The sequence below is a fragment of the Pantherophis guttatus genome, chromosome 6 (assembly GCF_059756535.1).
Source record: "Pantherophis guttatus breed Tessera chromosome 6, ASM5975653v1, whole genome shotgun sequence".
Classification (NCBI taxonomy): Eukaryota; Metazoa; Chordata; class Lepidosauria; order Squamata; family Colubridae; genus Pantherophis; species Pantherophis guttatus.
In genome coordinates this window covers 24,501,692-24,522,711 of record NC_142068.1, presented here as the reverse complement: position 1 = coordinate 24,522,711, position 21,020 = coordinate 24,501,692, and the positions used below count along the sequence as shown (strand labels likewise).

Genomic DNA, 21,020 nt, shown 5'->3' with positions numbered 1-21,020 from the left:
AATTCTCTAGATAGATAACAATAAAAATAAAAAGTACAATATTATAAACCACATGAAAAGAATTGCAGTGTAAGCATTTTAATATATTTTCACGTCTGTAGTTTTAAAACTGATCTAATGATTTTGAACATCAGAAATTTAATGATAACTTTCATAAAAATTTGGAAAAGATTATAAAAAGTGTCAGGAAAGTCTCTTGGGAGAGCTTTTTCCTTACTTTGACTGAGTTGATTCTTACACAGCTGATTGGTACTAATAGAAGAGATATTTGTAGCTCAAGGTTGAAATGAGGGGTCCTTGGTGCTCACTGAACTTGGTTGTTTTCTTGAGGATGTTTCATTACCCAACTAGATAACACCCTCAGTGCTAGGTTTAATATCACATAGAAGTATGAAAGGGGCAGAGTTTGCATTACAATATTACACTGTGTGTTTTATCACATTGTCCTCTTTCTTCCCTTCACCCCTGTAGATGGCTGTTAATTGATTACTGTAACGCTCTCTACATGGGGCTCCCCTTGAAGAGCACCCGGAGGTTCCAACTGGTCCAGAACGCAGCAGCGCGGGTAGTGACGGGAGCAGCATGGCGCTCCCATGTAACACCGCTCCTGCGCGAGCTGCACTGGCTCCCAGTGGTCTTCCAGGTGCGCTTCAAGGTGTTGGTTATCACCTTTAAAGCGCTCCATGGCATAGGGCCTAGCTATCTCCGAGACCGCCTGCTGCCACCGACGACCTCCCATCGACCCGTGCGCTCCCACAGAGAGGGCCTCCTTGGGGTGCCATCAGCCAAACAATGCAGGCTGGTGACCCCCAGGGGGAGGGCCTTCTCTGTGGGGGCTCCCACCCTCTGGAATCAGTTGCCCCCTGAGATAAGGAGAATCCATGACCTCAGTGCCTTCCGCCGTGCCCTTAAAACCTTCCTTTTCCAACAAGCCAGGCTGGCCTAATTCTTTTTAAGTGTTTTTAATTGTCTGGTTTATTGTTTTAATTAATGGGGCCAAATTTATATATTTTTTTTTAACTGTATTTTAATATTTGTATCTGATGTTTTTATTTGGCTGTTCACCGCCCTGAGTCCTCAGGGAGAAGGGCGGTATACAAATTCAAAAAATAAATAAATAAATAAATAAATAATGCCTACAGGCAGCTGGTTAGTAGGCTAATTTCTAATCCAGGAAAATAAGTCTCTAATTTATAGAATATTGTTTTGATTAAAAGTAGGATATGTTTTGCGCGTAGTCTTTTTTTTTTTTTTTAATTTGATTTATATGCCACCCTTCTCCGGAGACTCAGGGCGGCTTACAATGCGTTAAGCAATAGCCTTCATACTTCTATATATTTATACAAAGTCAGCTTATTGCCCCCATAATCTGGGTCCTCATTTTACCTACCTTAGAAAGGATAGAAGGCTGAGTCAACCTTGAGCCTGGTGAGATTTGAATTTGCAGTAATTGCAGGCAGCAGATGTAAGTGGATGTTAATTAGTCTGCTGAGCCACCAGAGCTCCTTTTATTATTAGCTCTTGTATTATTTCACAATTCCACAAAAACACATGTTGAAAAGGGGGAAAAAGTTCTTCACTTTTTTTGAACCAGCATTCTTTCCTGAACTAAGGTCAAACCAATATATAATTTCTGAATTTCCTTTATTTTGTAATACATCTTTAAGAAAGGCTTATATTAAACCAGTTTTTAAAAAATAAGAAAAAGATTGGTTTATATCTATTTTCATTGCATGGAAAATAATTTTAAATTCTTAAAATTACTTAAATTCTAAAGTAATTTGGCGCCTGGCTTAATTGAATGGCTAAAATGTTTAATGCATGTGATGATAGAGAAATAAAAGCGCTGGTTTATCATGTTTATTTTTTATTGCCAAAAATACAAATGAATTTTTGCTTAAGATAAAAAGGAAGGATTCCTGGCAGTGTATGAGTTCTGTGTTATAAATTTATTCATGAACATTGTGATCCTGAAGTGAATGCTGTTTAGCAGGATGATTAGCAGGATGGTATAAAACAGTGGAGCAACTTAGCTATAATTTATCAATGATTTAAGTTGGATCTACTGACACAAAACCTTCTTCCTTCTTAATAGAATTAATCAAAGAAGATTGAACAAATTGACACAACTGAAATTTTTATTTTTGTTTGTTATGTACTGTATATTGATTCTCCTAAACCCGCACCACTCTGAAGTTAGACAAATCAGCTGAATTTTTAAATCATGTGCTATTAGTCAACTTTGTTTAGATGTTAAGATCATACAGTTTTACATAGAAATAATGTTCTTATTCCTGGGAGAATAAACAGTTGAATATATCGCAGTTGAAGAATTTAAGCTTGGCACATAATTGAAAACATTTCTTTTTATAAATGGTATATACATTCTGGTTCTAATAAAGGGATTTAAAATTTACCAACTATCAGAAATCATATGCATTCACTTATTGTGTTATATATTTGTATTATGTTTTAGATTTTATGGTAAAGACATTTTGGATTTATACGAGAGGATGCATTTAAGTTTTATTCAATAATATAGCTTCAAACATTAAATCAAACTAAACAAAAGGACAGATCATTATAACTTTTGAAGTTCAACATAAATAATTGTATACCAATGATTAATAATTGTTTATCATTTTTGTTCTTCTATTTCAGAGATGCTGGAAACATCAAAACTGGATTAGAACATCTGGTAAATTCTAATTTTCTCTTGAATATTTGCATCATCTTTGATATCTGCATTCTAAATGAACAGTTCTGAATGAGCTTTGAATCGCTTGAATTGAGAAAATCAACTATTTCCCAGAGGGTCAGCTTATTGTTATTATGTGTGAAGCACTTACATTTTCATTTATCTTATGTTTCAAGGGATTTTAATTTTTTAAATTTTTTGATGTGGAGATGAAATAAAATGGGCTATAATCCTTGGATAGATGATTGCCTTAATTATAAACTAAAAGTTGTTCTTCATTGGGATTTTTTTGGGGCATATCTAGATATGAAAATAACAAACTCCTGTTTTGAAACACACATTCATATATTGCTTATACATTTCATTAATTTGATAGTTTTTAAATGCAATATGAGCTTTCTCAATATGGCATGAATTACTCATTTAAATGATACGTTGTTGTTAAATAAAAGTGTAGTTTTTAATGAAAACATTAAATGCTTAACAGTGCTGTCAGGTTCATAGAATTGTTCAATTAGAATCCAGATAACTTCACTCAGAGTTGCATTTATGAAACAAGCTAGGGAAGGCAAGTGGGTCAGTGTGGATGTTCTGGACACACAGTAGGGAAACAAGATCTGACTGTAATCTGAAGAATAGCATTTTCCTTTCCAGAATACCTGTGAGATAACTGGTTCACATAAAGTATGTATTGCATCCAACTTCTAGGTCTTTCTGAGATAAAAAAGCAAAAGTATTAGATATGTTTGCTGCCTTGAGTTGACCAAAATAAAAAACAGCAACAACAATAACAATTTGTGTCTTCAGACACACTTTCTTACCTCTGAACATACATATGCAATGCTCCTTGTAAGTATTAGGACTGTCTTAGACTTCCCAGTACATTGGAGTATCACTCACAACTTTTTTTTAATGGGACTCCCTAAAGCTCTTATTAAAATAGTATAATTCTGAGCTTCCTGCTGTAGCAGTTTGAGTCTGTCAGTCAGCTCCATTCTCCAGAGACGCTGGCTAAATCAGCCTTAAGATTTCTTGATAATATCTCTGTTAGATTAGCTTCTAAGACTTTGGCCAATACATTGAATTTAGTATTGATTTGCACACATAACTGAGTGCTCAAAAGATATAGAAAATTTGATTTACTTTCTCTTGATGGAAACTTCTCAGGTAGTTTCTTCAGTCTACAGAAATAGTCAGTTGATCAGTAATATATCTGGGTATGCATGATTATTCATTTTTTGGTTATGGATCCAGTTAGTCCTTGACTTAAAACAGCAATAGGGACTAGAATTTCTATCACCAAGCAATGTTTTCATAGCAATGGCAATCCCTGCAATCCCAGTTGCCATGGATAACTGAATACCATGGTTGTTAGGTGAGGCAACTTCCTGCTAGTTTCCTACAAGTCAGTGGAGAAGCTGGCAGGAAGTTGAATGTCCCAGGCTGGCAAGCATGTAAATAGCTGCTGTCAAATAAGCAGGGGAGCAGAGGAGAACTGAGGTGAGGGTTTGTGAGGAGGTGCACAATAGGAACCATATGAGGAGGGTATGTGAGGGTGCATGAGTGAAGTGGCATGGGTCAGAGAGTGAAGGTGCAATATGGATTGGGGAGGATGCATAGGGATGCATGACTGACCGGCACAGTGTAAACACAGTGGGGCTGGAGGAAAATATGTAGATGGTGGTGACTTACTCAGCAATTTACAGTCTTCCTTATTAGCTTCCTCATTGATTTTCTGGGGAAGCCAGCAAGAAGGTTGCAAATAGCGATCATGTGGCACTGGGCACTGAATTCAATCATAAGTCCAAACCAGTTGCCAAGCATCCAGTTTGTGATTACCTGCTCATGGGGGTGCTGGGACAAATACAACTCTAAGAACTGATTGTAATCACCATTCGTACAGTGCCATGATAACCTCAAATCGTCATAGATGAACAGTACACTACATGTACTGTTCTGTTTGTTCCCACCAATTTATTTCATTGCAACAATTCTTGCAATAATATCTTGCACTTACTTGGTGCTGTGGCAGCTACAGTTCATAAATTTGATTCATTTCTTTCTTGGATGGTTTCATTGCTTGTCATGGTAACAACAGTAGATCTGCTGTCTCAGTCTATTGCATCTGGAGATAGACACATACCTACTGATCACCTGAGGAGTTTGATAAAGATTTCTCTAATAGTTCAGGAGGTGCTTTATCCATCCAGAAAGCTGTTAACATTATGTTCATATTCTAAGAGGATTTTTTAAAAATAACTTCTTCCAAATTTTGAACCTGAGTATCTATTCTTTACTCTGGGGTCCTCTTATTCCTGCTGATTTGAAAAAAAAAAGTACTCTGATTGTCTTCCTTAAAGGTTTATTTGACAGCTATTTCTTCCTTTCATGTTTCTATTCAGGAACTTCTTTTTTCACATCTAGCTTTAAAAATATACTGTAGTGGCAAATTCATCCGTTCAGTTTGTTTCAAACAGACTCAGTTAACCTTTGGTATAGCTTCTCTGTGGTATTAATTTAATTCTTCTCTAGGCTGCTTCAACCTATTGGCTATTGGGTCTATAGCTACTCTCTATGAAGCTTGCATTTCTGGTTGCAATCATGACAGTTACTTGAAAAGATTAATTTTTATCTCACAAATATTTATTTTAAAAAATCATCTTAGATTTGCTGAGAATACATTAATAGAATAAATTAATTAGACTATAATTCAGCCACAGTTAAATGACTGACTTCATCAGTCTGTATTTGGAAATCTCACAATATTTTAACTCCTCATTTTCGACTACTGATTTTTCTCACCGATTTTTCATTATTGGCACATGATAATTTTTTTGCAAGCATTCCAGTGAATCATTTTGGTGATTCTGTTATGTTGTTGTTTATAATCATTTTGTGTAATAATCTCCTGTTGATTTATAATGTGAAATAAAGTATTCGTAGGAGCAGTATTGGAAGAATTCAAAGGTCCACCCAGAGCAAAGAAATCAAACTCTTGCCAGAAATAATTCAGACTGTAGAGGCACAGCATAAATAGGAAGCAGCAGCCTAGCTATTGAATTTTTTTCATTCACAAACCAGGCACCCTCTCATCTGCCTTTTGCTCAGAAAAAACAAAGTTCCCTTACTAAAAAAGTACAATAACTGAAACAAAGAATCTTTGAGCATGTAATACAACACAAAAACAACAGAATAAAGTTGCCAGCATTGAAGCTTGCTCCAAAGAAACAGCTAGCACAAGTATTAAAAGATGTCAATACTATAACATCAAATATAAGCTCACTGCAAGAAACAAACCAACTAGATAGTCGTCGATTTATAACCACAATTAAGCCGAGAATTTCTGTTGCTCTGTTAAGTGAGTCTTTGCCCCATTTTATGACCTTTCTTGCCACAGTTGTTTCGTCATTGACTTTGCTTGTCAGAAGGTTGTAAAAGATGATCATATGACCCTGCAACATTGCAACCATCATAAACACATGCCAGCTGTCAAGCACCTGTGTATTGTGTTTTTTTGGCTGTCCATAGATGTGTGGGAAGATGGGTCCACTGCTTTCATCCATTACTTTTTTTTTTTTAGCTTTCTTGGTTAGGTTGTTAAAAGGTTCTCTTGATTGGATTATCTAGCTTCTGTATTAGGTTGGTTCGACTTTTGTCTGCTGGAATGATGATGATGGTTTGATCCTTATTATGTTTTCAAGGATTACTTTCTTCTGTGAGTTACAGGTAGTCTTTGACTTATGATCACAATTGAGACAGAATCTTGGTTGTTGAGCAAAGTGTCATTAAGCGAAATGCCCAGGTGACCACCACAATTCCAGATCTCCCAGTTGCAGTCATTAAGTGAACGCACAAGTGGGTTAAGCAATTGCTTGGGGTTGCCTCGGTGAGTGGGAGAGGCTCTGCAGCTTAGTACCCACTGATATGCAGAAAACTGTTATAAGCTAGGAAGCCCAGGCCTTTTTATCCCTCTATGCCCAAATGGCTCAGATTCTTTCCCTACCAAATGCCTGAATTTTGATCATGCAACCATTTGGGCATTGCTTCAGTTGTAACTTCAGGTAGGGGTCATAATACCCTTTGATCAGCAGCAGGGTGGATTTGATTTAAATCGAGTTGATTTAAATCACGATTTAAATCATGATTTAAATCACTAGTAAAAAGGCTTGATTTAAATCAACTCGATTTAAATCATAATTTTTAAAGAGCAACTGTCATCTCTGCTACTCCTTTGACCCACTGTTGACTCACCGATAGTCCCAGTGTTGCAGAATATACAGCCTCATGCTACATAACTAAGCTCCATTTCATGCTGAATAAACTAAATTATTTATGTATCTTAAATAGAAAACTATCTTACGATAGATTTTTACCCCAAAAGTTTTTTATTAAAATAAATTCGATAAAAATCAAAAAAATCCGATTTAAATTAAAAAAATCTGATTTTTTTGATTCTTTTAAAAAAATCATTGATTTTTATCTACCCTGATCTCTTTAAACCTTACAGGAATGACCCACTTGTCCTTGTGGTCAAGGAAAGAATTCTGACCATTTTAAGTGTTGGGTTGCAGACTGTCATTAATAGCTTGTTAGCCCATCAGTGGTTTGTGGATAGTTACTGCCTTTCAGCAATGTAGATATTCTCCTTGTAATATGTCAATCAATAAACACCAATAGGAATTGCTAAAAGCTCTTCCTGAGTAGCATGTTTCATGTATTTTTCCCAGTAAAGTTATTTATAATCATTGCTATTTGAAGAATTAGGATTTTTTAGTTTATGTACTCATGACGGTCTTACACTGCACTTCATATGTGACTGCAGATATGCTTAAGTAAAAAACAGAATGAGTTGTATAATTAGGACTTAGTTTTACAGATTTTATTTTTTATAAAGGAAATAATATATTTGTACCTTATTCTACACTCTTTTTTTATTTCAATGTATTTTTTTTGTACCGTTAAAAATAGTTGTGTCATGGATAGAGTTATGCTTCCTGAAATGTGTGGAAACTAAAGGTAGCTTCTGATAATTCCCTATGAGTCTGCTTTCAAAAAAGAAATAATATTTCTTTAAGGATATTTGACAGGAGAAGGAACATCACAGTTACATCTTAAAGATAACAAGTTTTATTATTGTATAACAACAGCAAAAAGCCCAGTGGCTGGATTCTTCCTCTGCTTTTCAGATGTAGATTAGATGACGTCGTTGGGGAATACAGCTAAAAGTTAAGCCATGTTCCTAATAACCTAGTTTCTGCATCTGCAGTAATTGCTTGGCCCAATATTCATTATCTTTTCTCTTTCCTTTTGGGAGGAAAGTATGTGGCTGAGGCAGAACTGGGGTTGCACTTGTTCCATTTGTGCCTTATGCTTCAGCTGAGATTCAGCTTCATTTATACATGTTTCATCTGGATGTTTTGTCTGACAGGACAAATTATGCCTTGAAATTGCTGCTTTTGGCATACTTTGTAAAGTCCATTGCAATTGGGTGGTTATTAGTTTCAAATGAATATAAATAAATACTTTGGATGAAGAGTCATCATACTCAGATATATTAAATGTTACACTGAGTGAAGAAACAATTTGGGAAAATATAACAAAGTGGTATCAGTGAAGATACAATGCAGTTTTGAACCCCAAATAGCGTAAAAATAACTCATGTTAGATACTATAATTGATTTGATATAGGCTAAATACACAGATAGTCCTTGACATACGATCACAATTGAGCCCAAAATTTCTGTTGCTAAGTGAGACATTTGTTAAGAGTTTTGCCCCACTTTAGGATATTTTTTGCTATAATTGTTAAGTGAATCATTGCAGCTGTTAAATTGGTAACATGGTTGTTAAGTGAATCTGACTTTCCTATTTTGACTTTGCTTGTCAAAAGGTGATCACATGACCCTGGGACACTACAACCATCATAAATATGAGTCAGTTGCCAAGCATCTGAATTTTGATCACATGACCATGGGCATGCTGCATTGGTTGTAGGTGTGAAAAACGGTCAGAGGTCATTTTTTTTCAGTGCATTGTAACTTTGAATGGTCGCTAAATGAACTGTTGTAAGATGAGAATTACCTGTATAAATAGAAAATATACAGTCTTGTCTCTTTCCTTTTCTGCTCTGGAGCCATTCTGTTTTGCCAGACTGTAACTTACTATCCTATATTTAGATTTCCATGAAAACAATGAGATGTTTGTGGATTTCCATTTTCCTAAGGACATTCCACCACTTGACATGATCAGTTCAGTTGAAGACTTTTCAATACATGTCATCCCTATAAAGTGGACCAGACTAAGAAACAGGCACTGTGTGGGTGTAAAGCTGTTTTTATTAGAATATAAATTGTAATAGAACCTGGCAAGTTTGAATATGCTTCCTGTTCTCCTTCTTTAATCTTCAGGGGAGGGGAGGGGAGGAAAGGCATTTTCATATATCTTTTTGGATATGGACTCAAATCATATTTATCTGATTATTGCCTTAGTAATGAATCTTCCATCTGTCTCTCAAGGCCATCCTCTCTACCCTCTATGTCACTCACTGAACCACACACAGGCTTCTTTTGGCTCTCTCAATTATCCAGAAAGCATTAGCAATAATATCTCTTATTCCTTGACCTTTCTGACAACCAGCTTGAACATCTGGTATCTGTTTTTCCATATAGGATTCTAATTTACATTGGATAAGATCAAATATTATTTTGCTAGCTTGTAACTTAGGGATTTTGTATCCCTGTTTTTAAATATCCTTTAGTCAACTCATTTATCCTTCTCTATGCTGAACTTTCCCATGTTTTTATTTATGTTCCATTGTAATTTTGTCTTTGAAACTTCAGATTTTCTGTTCCTCTATTTCTCCAATATCAGCACCTTTTCTGAAGGCTTTAATGCTGCTGAATCATAAACACTAATGTTTATAAGTGATAACGAATTAATAATTTGCTAATTTATTAATGAAAATTAACTGATGCATATAATATAATGCAAATTATAAACTACATTTGAAATTCTGTGTGGAAAGATATTTTTGTACTTTTTGTTTCTCCTAAATATAATATGTAGTTTGTGAATAAATATTATCTAAATAAATAGCATTCAAATGCCGATATATATTAGGTAGGTAGGTAGGTAGGTAGGCAGGCAGGCAAGCAGACAAACAAACAAACAATAAATAAATGAAAATAATTTACATTTGATACAATGGAAAAATAGATGGAAAAATGCCAAAAAGAATCACCAAAAGAATTAATAAAAATAAGCTTTACAGCAGTGAAAACAGATTATTATACACATTTTTAACCAAAATTGGCTTCCAAAGTGAATTAAAGCAGTCAGCGTGTATCTAGGTAAAATATTCTAGAGATTTGGGAGTGTATATATTACTCTTATTCTGTCAATGATTGAGGATCAAATTCTGGTCTACAGAAGAGAGGCAGGCTGAAGGCTTAACTATGTTGTTGATACCAGAACAGATTAGAGCTTTTATTGAATTTACAGCACCTATTATTCAAAGATATTAGTTAAGATTCAGAATACAGGAAAATATTTTTAGTATAAGTATACATTTCCAAGTTCTTGTTCTTATTTTGTTGTTGTTCAGGAACTAATACGTTATAAGAAAAAATAATATACTGCGTAAAGTGCAAATTTCTGTTAGTCACTGGCACAAAAAAACCGTATTTTATGTTGCAACGTATTGCACTCTGTAAGGTGCAAAAATGTAATTCTGTAACAAAAGTATTTGTTAGCAGTGGTGTACAATTGCCATCTGTGTTATTCATGTATAAAACGTGTACATTGCAATATAGGGGAAATTAAATATTTTCCTAATATTTAATTTAAAATAGATACTGTTCTGCATTACGCAGTTTCTAAATAAGTTGACGTATTTTCTTAAGACTTCCTAGACCTAAGCCTAGCCAAATAAAATATAAAAAACCTGAGGAGACCAAATTCTCTGAACAAAGATTATTAAATGCTGACTATTTTGGATGTGGTGACAGTTGTAACAGCAGCAGCAGCTGGAAAAGTGTTCCATGCTTGCAGTATGTTAGCATTGATCCCATTTTGTAGCTCAAAGTTTCTTGTTACCAATTCAAGCAGGTAACCCTTGTCTTTCAGGAGATAAATGGGAGATATATTTGATTTTATGCATAGAGCCATGAAAGAACAGTTTTTACAGTACGTACTTTCTATTTTCTTTCTCAGGACGAATTTCTTCTATAATGTATTCTATTGACCATATGAATATGCTCTTTCCTTTAGCATTTGCATACATTTCAAATAGTTCCTGATTCACCTAGGTTGATGAAACCTTATACAGATAGCCCTCAATTTATGACAACCATTGGGACCCAAATTTTTGTTGTTAAGCATGGTGGTTTATTTACTTACAAAATTTATATAGCTGCCTACTCACTCACTATGCAGATTACAAACAACAAAAACATAGTATAGAAAAATAATAATAACCCCCCTCCCACCCACCCTAGCGACAACACACAGTCAAATAAGTCATTTGGTGGCCTCCATCCCGCTTTTTATTCCCCAGGTCCATTGGCAAAACCAAGTCTTCAGCCTTATGAAAGAGTGTCAAAGTGGGGGCCAGTCTAATTTCTAATATTTCAAAGAGAGGGAGTCACCACGGAGAAGACCCTTCTTCTAGGCCCCACCAGATGTACCTACTTAGGGGACAGGACCCGCAACATTCCTTGCCTTCCTGCTCTAGTGTGTTGGGTGGATGTGACCGGCAAGAGATGGACCCTCAGATAACCTGGTCCTAAGCCATGAATGGCTTTAAACGTGACAACCAGCACTTGAAATGGACCCAGAAGCAAATCAGCAACCAACACAGCTCCCACAGGAGCACATCTACACACAGTGTTGCTGAGTATGCCTGATTTTACAACCTTGTTTGCTACAGTTGTTAAGTACATTGCTGCAGTTGTTAAGTGAACCCTGCTGTTAAGCGAATCTGGCTTCCACCATTGTCTTCGCTTGTTGGAAGCTTGCTGGGAAAGTTGCAATCATATGACTCCGGGATGTTGCAGCTGCCTTAAATACCTGCCAATTGCCAATATGAACTTTTACTATGTTAAAATCATACTCAAATGTTGATCACATGACTATAGGGATACTGTGATAATCGGTTATAAGTCACTTTTTCCAATGCTTTTGTAACTTTGAACAGTTGCTAAACAAATGACTGTAAATCAAGGATTACCTGTAAAAATATAACTTTATGATTGTTTGTTTTTGTGATACAATTGGTTAAAGAGTTTTAATGGACAGTGAGTAGCTAAACTTGCTGTCAGCTCCCCTTGTTTCCTTTGAAGAATTTGAAAATGGTTATGTTTTAATTATGCAATTTAAAGTTCATTTCCAAGTGCAAAGGCCCAATTAAGGTCATACCACAGATATCATTTGATGACCTTACTGCAGAAGCATTGTCAGTAAACTTTAATTGGCAGTTAGTGTGAGCTTCATCTACCATAATTGATATAACAATTTATTCAATTTATATGGCTATCCATCTCAAACAAGAGATTCTAGGAAGCTAGCAACAATTAATGATTTTAAAGAAACAGCAAAACAAATTGACCTCTAAATGAATAGAGAATTCCCAGCCAAGGTAAAACGACCATCAATACAGATATAACACAAATATTTCAATAGAACTAATTCTCAGGATCAAATATACACTCAAACCTTCAAACCCAGAAACGTAGCCATCTATTCAGGATCTTCAAAAAGCCAGCAGACTTGGAGGCAGGCTGATCTCACGGGGTGTGAAGTGCAGTGTGGACTTCTTTTTCATTGTTTTCGGAATTAAAGGTCACTCTATATTATCAAACTACCTCATTAATAACATAGTTTTGACACATCACTTTCATCATCAGTGTCCATGTTTGCATTTTCTGACTGAAATTTTCAGTGAAAGCTTCGTCGATAATACTTCATTCACAATATAGAGAGAAAAATCCTTTCTGTCTAATTGCTAACTTATTTTACTGCACCATTTATTTCATTCTATCAAAATCATTAGAGCTTATTGTTATGTATCATGGAAGTATATTTTAACATAATAAATTTATTTATTATGAGGCAGGTTTTCAGTCCTAATTTTAAAATACTTTATTTCTAATTTTATTTACCAGGAAGTTTTATATAATATTTTCCAATATATAATTACTAAAGATGTTATCATAATATAGGAAAATTAACTAGAAACATGTTTTAATAGAGAATGAAAATCCAAATTTTGTTTAAAATTACATTTCTGTTTGTATTAGATAAATGTATTTAAAACAAGATGTTGAAATGTGAAAAAGATTGATTTCTTTAATGTTTCTATTTTAAAATAAAACTTTTACTTTTTTTTCCTATAAATAATACATAGTTTCCAAGCATCAGGTTATCTTTTTTTTTTTCTAACAATATTTAGATTAGCAGTACCAAGAATAAGTATATTTTCATTTTTCAGGGCTACTTTTGTTTCATAAATTAGACTGGTATTATTTTACAATTTGCTCACATACATAGATGTTTATAGCACAGATTGTCAGAACGATCAGATGAAGTAAATAAAACTATAAAATACAAAGATGGTTATTTTCTTTGGCATCTACATAAAAAACCCTGTACTTGTGGATGTTGTTTCCAATTGTGCCAGTGGTTTGTACGCAATTTCAGTAATTTGATCATAGCTGATGAAAAGCTGACAAGATTTCCACAGTGCCCCATTAGATGAAAGCAGCATGAAACCACAGGTTAATCTGCAAACAGATTTTCATGCTTATTACTCTAATGATTCTATCACATTTGATGTAGCAGGCTGCAAGGCGTCTCTCAGCAGCAACAGTGTGCTCCATTTTGATCTCTCTACTCATTAAATGATGTAGTAATTTGACTGACCTCTGACCAGGTGCATAGCTATTCATAATTGCATGTCATTCTGATGGGGAAATTACTTGAGAGAAACCAAAGTATTCATCCTGCTTTCCTAGTCAAAAAAACTAACAAAAGAAATATTGCATTAATTTTCAAATGATGATATTACATTTAGTGCCTAGGCCCCATATATCAAAATCTGAAAACTGCTCAGTTACTATATGCGCTTAATCTTAATGGTATCTGTGGATGTCAAGGGCATGGAGGAAATTAAATCGGAAAGTGCAGATAGACCTAAGAAGACATTATCTCTTTATGATTGCAGTTTTGATAGGTATTTCAGTGAATTTCATTTTCACAGAATGGTAGAAGATGAGTTAGCCACCAGATTTTCTCATTTTTCTTCTCCATGATTTATGTGAGTTGAGTATAAAACTTTTTATGGGAGTGCAGTTACTGAAGATGAGAGGTAAATTAATGCACTGGGTTTCCATCTCGGTTTCATGCACAATTGTCAGAGCTGTACATACGTAATGGATCCCCATCATTATTCAGGGTTGTTTACATTCAAAATATGTAATGAAATCTGTTCAGAATAATGAGGGAAATAAAAGTTTAGAAAATTGTAAAGGTCATGAAGTTTGAGAAATGATGCAATGCTCCCAAAATAACATTTAGGCAATATAAATTACAATATTATGCACCAACCCTGCCTTATAGAGACATGAAGATAAAGTGCTTTCAACTAGTGAAATGCTGTTAGCGCTCTCTGAAGTATGAGAATGTGTAAAATGTTGCTGATTTCATATTCTGTGTGTGCATGTGTGTGTGCATATGTGTGTAGACATTTTATGGAGGACAATAAATGATTTTACTAACAGAATTTAATTATTTCTTCTAAGTATGTATTTTCTTCCATAAACATTTCAACAGAAGTTTGATTAAATACTAGCTTGATTGCTGGAGGATTTTTTATTTTTATTTTTGTTTTGAAAGGCATTTTCAACCAATACAACTAAATAATAACACTTTTTTTTACACTTGGAAGTTTATGATATTGATTGAGGTTTTAAGAACTGTCTCAAATGCTGACATTACACATGTAGACATAGACATATTTTTATTCTTTTATTAACTCAAATGAAAATACGGCAATCACCAAATAAATCTATTAGCAGTTCTTGAATAGTTCCGTCGTGCTTCCATGACAGTCTATGTCATTTGCATCACCACCACTATCACACAACTATCACACAAATAATATAGATGAATGAATATTACATAATTTATACTACTAGCTTCAATTTAAATCATTTGTACTATGCAAATGTCATGAAATTCCACAACATCATGATAGACTTCATTATAAATGAAATGAATGAGTTTGGTTTATGCTCATTTGAAACAAATCTAGAATGAAAACTGTGATTAAGAATCTTAAATTCTAGATTGAAAGATGTTGCTAGAATGATGAAGATTTTACTTAATCAGAATCAGTTGTGAAAAATCACAACTCTTTCCTCCAACAGGTAAGAAATGCCCTTGAAATGACTTTCGAAGGATTTTAAAAATCTGAATAGTGCACAAATTGGGCCAATTTGAATTAACACTCTAAACTTCATTAACCGTGTATAAATCAACAAATAGTATTGGCTGCAGATGGTTCTTTCTTTAGTGTTTTTCCTCTTAACTGATGTTGCTTTTTTTAAGCAGAAATATTAACTTACTTTAACCAAAGTTCATTGTTCTATAAGAATGAAACTGTTAAACCATTTCATACATGAATGTAAATTGCCATGCATTTTGTTCAATGATTTTTATAGATAGTCCTCAACTTATGACCATAATGAAGCCTTCCCATTATAGTCATAAGTCATTGCAAATAGAATAGAATAGAATAGAATAGAATAGAATAGAATAGAATAGAATAGAATAAGAATAAGACTAGACTAGACTAGACTAGACTAGACTAGACTAGACTAGACTAGAATAGACTAGAATAGACTAGAATAGAATAGAATAGAATAGAATAGAATAGAATAGAATAGAATAGAATAGAATAGAATAGAATAGAATAGAATAACAGAATTGGAAGGGACCTTGGAGGTCTTCTAGTCCAATCTCCTGCTTAGGCAGAAAACCCTACACCACTTCAGACAAATGGTTATCCAACATTTTAAAAACTTCCAGAAGCATTCACAACTTCTGGAGACAAGGTAATTGTTCTAACGGTCAGGAAATTTCTCCTTAATTCTAAGTTGCTTCTCTTGTTGATTAGTTTCCACCCATTGCTTCTTGTCCTGCCCTCAGATGCTTTGGAAAATAGCTTGACTCCCTCTTCTTTGTGGCAGCCCCTGAGATATTGGAATGTCTCCCCTAGTCCTTCTTTTCATTAAACTAGACATACCCAGTTCCTGCAACCATTCTTCATAGGTTTTAGCCTCCAGTCCCCTAATCATCTTTGTTGCACTTCTCTGCTCTCTTTCTAGAGTCTCTGCATCTTTTTTGCATCGTGGCGACCAAAACTGAATGCAGTATTCCAAGTGTGGTTTTACCAAGGCATTATAAAGTGGTATTAACACTTCACATGATCTTGATTCTGTCCCTCTGTTTATGTAGCCTAGAACTGAGTTGGCTTTTTTGGCAGCTGCTGCACACTGCTGGCTCATGTTTAAATGGTTGTTCACTAGGACTCCAAGATCCCTCTCATAGTTACTACTATTGAGCAAGGTACCACATAGACTGTACCTGTACATTTTCTTGCCTAAATGTAGAACCTTATTTTTTTCACCATTGAATTTCATTTTGTTAGATAGTGCCCAATGTTCAAGTCTGTCAAAATCCTTCTGTATCTTCTGGAGTGTTGGCTATTCCTGCCAGCTTGGTGTCATCTGCAAATTTGATGACTTCCCCATCTATCCACTCATCCAAGTCTTTGATGAAGATGTTGAAGAGTACTGGGCCTAAAACAGAGCCTTGGGGTACTCCACTGCATACTTCCCTCCATGTAGATGCATTTCCATTGAGGACTACATGTTGAATGCAGTTGGTCAGCCAGCTACGAATCCATCTGGTGGTGATGCTGTCTAACTCACATTTTTCTACTTTATCTAGTAGTAGATTATGGTCTACTTTATCAAATGCCTTACTGAAGTCCAAGTAAATTATATCAACAGTATTCCTTGGTCCACTAATTTTGTCACTTTGTTAAAGAATGCAATAAGATTAGTCTGGCATGATCTGTTTTTGACAAACCCATGTTGGCTTTTGGTTATTACTTTGTTTGCTTCTAGGTGTTTGCCGATTCGTTGCTTGATTATCTTTTCCAGAATCTTCCCTGGTATTGAGGTCAGGCTGATAGGTCTGTAGTTTCCTGGATCTATTTTTTTTCTTTTTTTGAAGATGGGAACTGCATCAGCTCTTTTTCAGTCCTTTTGCAGTTCCCCAGTGCTCCAGGATCTTTGAAAGATACAGTTCAGTGGTTCTGAAGGTCTCATCTGCCAGGTCCTTCAGAACCTTGGGGTGTAATCCATCTGGTCCTGGTGATTTGAACTCGTCTAGGATGGACAGGTACTCACCTACCATTTTCTTCCCTATTTTAACTTGTGTTCCTAATCTGTTTTTTGTGGTGCTGTTTTTGATAGGTTGGACTGTTTTTTCCCTTTGTGTAAAAACAGATGCAAAAAAACGAGTTAAGTAGTTCTGCTTTCTCCCTGTTGCTTGTCACCTTCTTGCCACTTTCTCCCAGCAATGGACCAATTGTTTCATTGACCTTTTTCTTGTTTTTAACATGTTGAAAGAAGCTTTTTTTGTTATTTTTTACTTTTGTCGCAAGTCTTTGTTTATTGTGAGCCTTAGCTTTCCTTACTTCATCTTTGCAGGCTCGGGCTATTTGCTGATATTCTGACATAGTTATATGCCCCTCTTCCCACTTTTTATATTTGTCCTTTTTGTCTTTCAATTTGTTGAGAGTTGTTTTTGCAGCCATGCTGGTTTCTTTTGAGAGCTGTTATTTTTCTTCTTCATTGGTATTGTGTTAGACTGGGCTTTTATAATCTCACTTTTCAAAATTTCCCAAGCTTCTTGAGTTGTTTTCCCCTTGAGGATTCTCATCCATGGAATCCTTCCCTAGCTCTCTCTAAGTTTATTGAAATTAGCTCTCTTAAAGTCCAAAACTCTAGTTTGACTTTGTTCTACTACTTGTGCTTGCATAATGTTGAATTCCAATATGCATGATCACTTGTCCCCAAGGTTCCTGTAACTTCAACACCTTCTATCATTTCATCTCTGTTGGTGAGAATTAAGTCCAATATGGCTGATCCCCTTGTTCCCTTCTCTACTTTTTGGAAAACGAAGTTGTCTGCTAGGTTTGTTAGGAACCTGTTGGATCTTCCACTTGGTGCAGAGTTTGTCTCCCAGTTGTTAAGAGAGGTGCTGATGTGAATGCATTGCTGAAAGATTGCTATCCCAACCTTCCCAGCTGTGATCACTAAACCATTGTGTGAGTTGTTAAACAAGTGCGGAACCGGCTCAGATTCCTTTCTCTAGCCCAACTTGCAAACTCCCCACCACCATCATGTGCTAGAAAGTTAGAAAGACTTTCTAGCCAGGGCAAGAAGGGGAAGCAGCATGGTGCAATCGAGAAACAAAGCTGAGAGAGCTTCCTTTCTATGGCACAGCGGTCAGTTATCCTGCCCTCCTGAGATTAGAAAGAAAGACTTTGCAATCTAAGAAGAACTTTGCAATCTAAGAAGGAGACAGGGTCCAGTGCCCTGTGCTGAAAAAGGAAGCAGTTGCAATCTTCCCTGTTGGCTTCCCTGTTGACTTTGTGAGGAAACTGGCAGGGAAGTTTACAAACAGCGATCACATGATCATGGTGGGCTTGGCAACCTGTTGTAAATGCGAACAGATGGAGATTGGATTGCCAAAGGCTCAGATTCCAATCATGTAACCATGAGGGCACTGCAATAGCCATAAAGTTAAGCACCAATGAATGGGCACTGAATGAATTATTGTAATCCAGGTAACTGAAATGTACATGACTTGTGTTGGGGAGAAGAATGCATGCTGAAACCTATATAACCTTATTAGATCAATAAGTGAAATTGGACTTTCGATAAGTAGGATAAGAAGAGAATTGATATATTTGAACTTTAGTTTTGTAGAAGAATCCTGTGGTTTTTGACGAGAAAACAAGCAAATCAAATCAAACTGAGCAAATCAACCCAGACTTATTACGTGAGGTGCAAATGACCAGGCTCAAACTAGCATAGTTTAGCCATTTTATGAAGATTTACCTTTCTGGAGATAGTTTCCCAGATGATTGGGAAAAAGCAAGAACAGAGGACACCAGCGGCAATGTGGAAGGAATCACTTACTGCATCAATGAATGCACCATCAGGAGACCTGAAATACCAGATTAGGGATAGGTCATCATAGAGAATATCTGTATGGTGCTAGAATTGACAATTACTTAATGGTAAAATCTATCATATGGACTTCATAGTTTATCTGCAAAAGAATTGGGCTGCTTTATGTAAAAATAAAAACATCGTACCATATTCTGATTGAGCAAAGAATTGGGAGTCACAAAATTAAAGATAGTAAATATGTTAGGGTTAGGCATATGGAGTTAAGAAAAAGAGCTAGAAAAGCTAAATACTGTAGGGCATGTACAGGATCTATTGGATTGAAGATTATATAGTCCTCGTTTAATGATCTTAATTGGAACCAGACATTTCACTACTAAGCAAAGCAGTCACTATGTGGAAAATCACATGATTACAGCTGTGCTTTCCATATATTCAGCTTCACACTTATGGCTTTTATTTTCCTCCTAACTATTTTCCGCTATGGAATTTTCAACTGCCTACTTACTGTTTTGCACATACCAAAAGCAACGTGATTATGCTGTAATCTGAGGCTGGGAGGAGAATTTAAACAAAATTCTCTGTAGCCCATTCTCTGTAATGGGCTAGAATTCTCACACACACTTTTTTTTTATTATTATTTATATGCCGCCCTTCTCCAGAGACTCAGGGCGGCTTACAATGCGTTAAGCAATAGCCTTCATACTTTTGTATATTTATACAAAGTCAGCTTATTGCCCCCACAAACTGGGTCCTCATTTCACCTACCTTAGAAAGGATGGAAGGCTGAGTCAACCTTGAGCCTTGGAGAGATTCGAACCAGCAGTAAATTGCAGGCAGCTGTGTTAATAACAGGGTGCGTAGACCACTGTACTATCAAGGCTCTTGATAGTACAGGCACTTGAATTTTTTCCCCATTCTTAAATAAATTAGGTGTGGGATATATTAGTATTTTCAGGCAAATTCTCTTATGGAGAATTTGTTGAATGCTCATTCATTCATTCATTCATTCATTCATTCATTCCATTTATTGGCCGTCCATCTTACCACAGGTAAAACATAACATAAAAAGTTAAAATCAGATATTAAACCAAGAACACATGGGCAAGACGGGGGTGGAGTGGGAGGAAGGTGGGATCTGTTATTACTCAATCAACTACCTCCATTGCACTGTTCCTCCACTGGGGTCCCAAGCCAACTGGCAGAGCCACATTTTAGGGCCATTATGAAATGATAGGGTTGGGGCCAACCTCACAAGACAGGGACAAGATGTTCCAGAGGGCAGGAGCAACAGCAGAGAAGGCCCACCTCTGCCAGCATGAGTAGTACAGGCTGGACACATGCCATCTCAGTCCCTTCCCATGACAAATACAGGTAGTCCTTGACTTACAACCATAATTGAGATAAAAAATTCTGTTGTTAAGTGAGTTTTGCCACATTTTTTGACCTTCCTTGCCACTGTTGTCAAGTGAATCACTACAGTTGTGAAGTTAGTAACTTGGTTGTTATGTGAATCTGGCTTCCCCATTGATTTGTTTGTCAAAAGATCTCAAAAGATGATCACATGTCAGAAATATGAGCCAGTCATTAAGTGTCCAAATTTTGATCATGTGACCTTAGGGATGCTGCAATGTTTGTAGGTGTGAAAAAAGGTCATAAGTCACTTTTTTCAGTGCAGTTGTAAGTATGAACAGTCACTAACCAAAAGTTGTAAGTGGAGTAACCTGTACGATCCGTCAAGGATTTTTATGGGAAAGTGTAAAATATGCACAGGGTCGAAAGAGACCAAATTGAGTGCTATAAGTATATACAGTATATAGCTGTTGGATTACCAGTGGGAGAGATTAAGCAGATGAAATACAATACTTAAAAGTATTGGTGTGCTTCCTCAGTTGGTATAATGTATAGATTTCCAACATTTCTTGTGGAGTATAAAAATTAGAAATATTTTGATATTAAAATTAAATTTCTCATAGTTACTTTTTTATTTGAGGGAAAAGTACTTGGATGAGGTACTTTGCTGTCATACTTTGCTTTATCGAAGTTTTAAACTATATTCC

General features: G+C 35.7%; 1 protein-coding gene across 3 annotated transcripts in view; it reads left to right on the top strand.

The window, feature by feature from the left end:
- The window catches only part of RSRC1 (arginine and serine rich coiled-coil 1), a 131,694-nt gene that overhangs the window by 52,475 nt on the left and 58,199 nt on the right, over nt 1–21,020 (top strand). For all 3 annotated transcript variants that reach the window (XM_034439134.3, XM_087872108.1, XM_087872109.1), the window contains exon 5: nt 2,662–2,698. In XM_034439134.3, the coding sequence (XP_034295025.1) occupies nt 2,662–2,698 (37 nt within the window). The remainder of the gene's footprint in view (nt 1–2,661; nt 2,699–21,020) is intronic.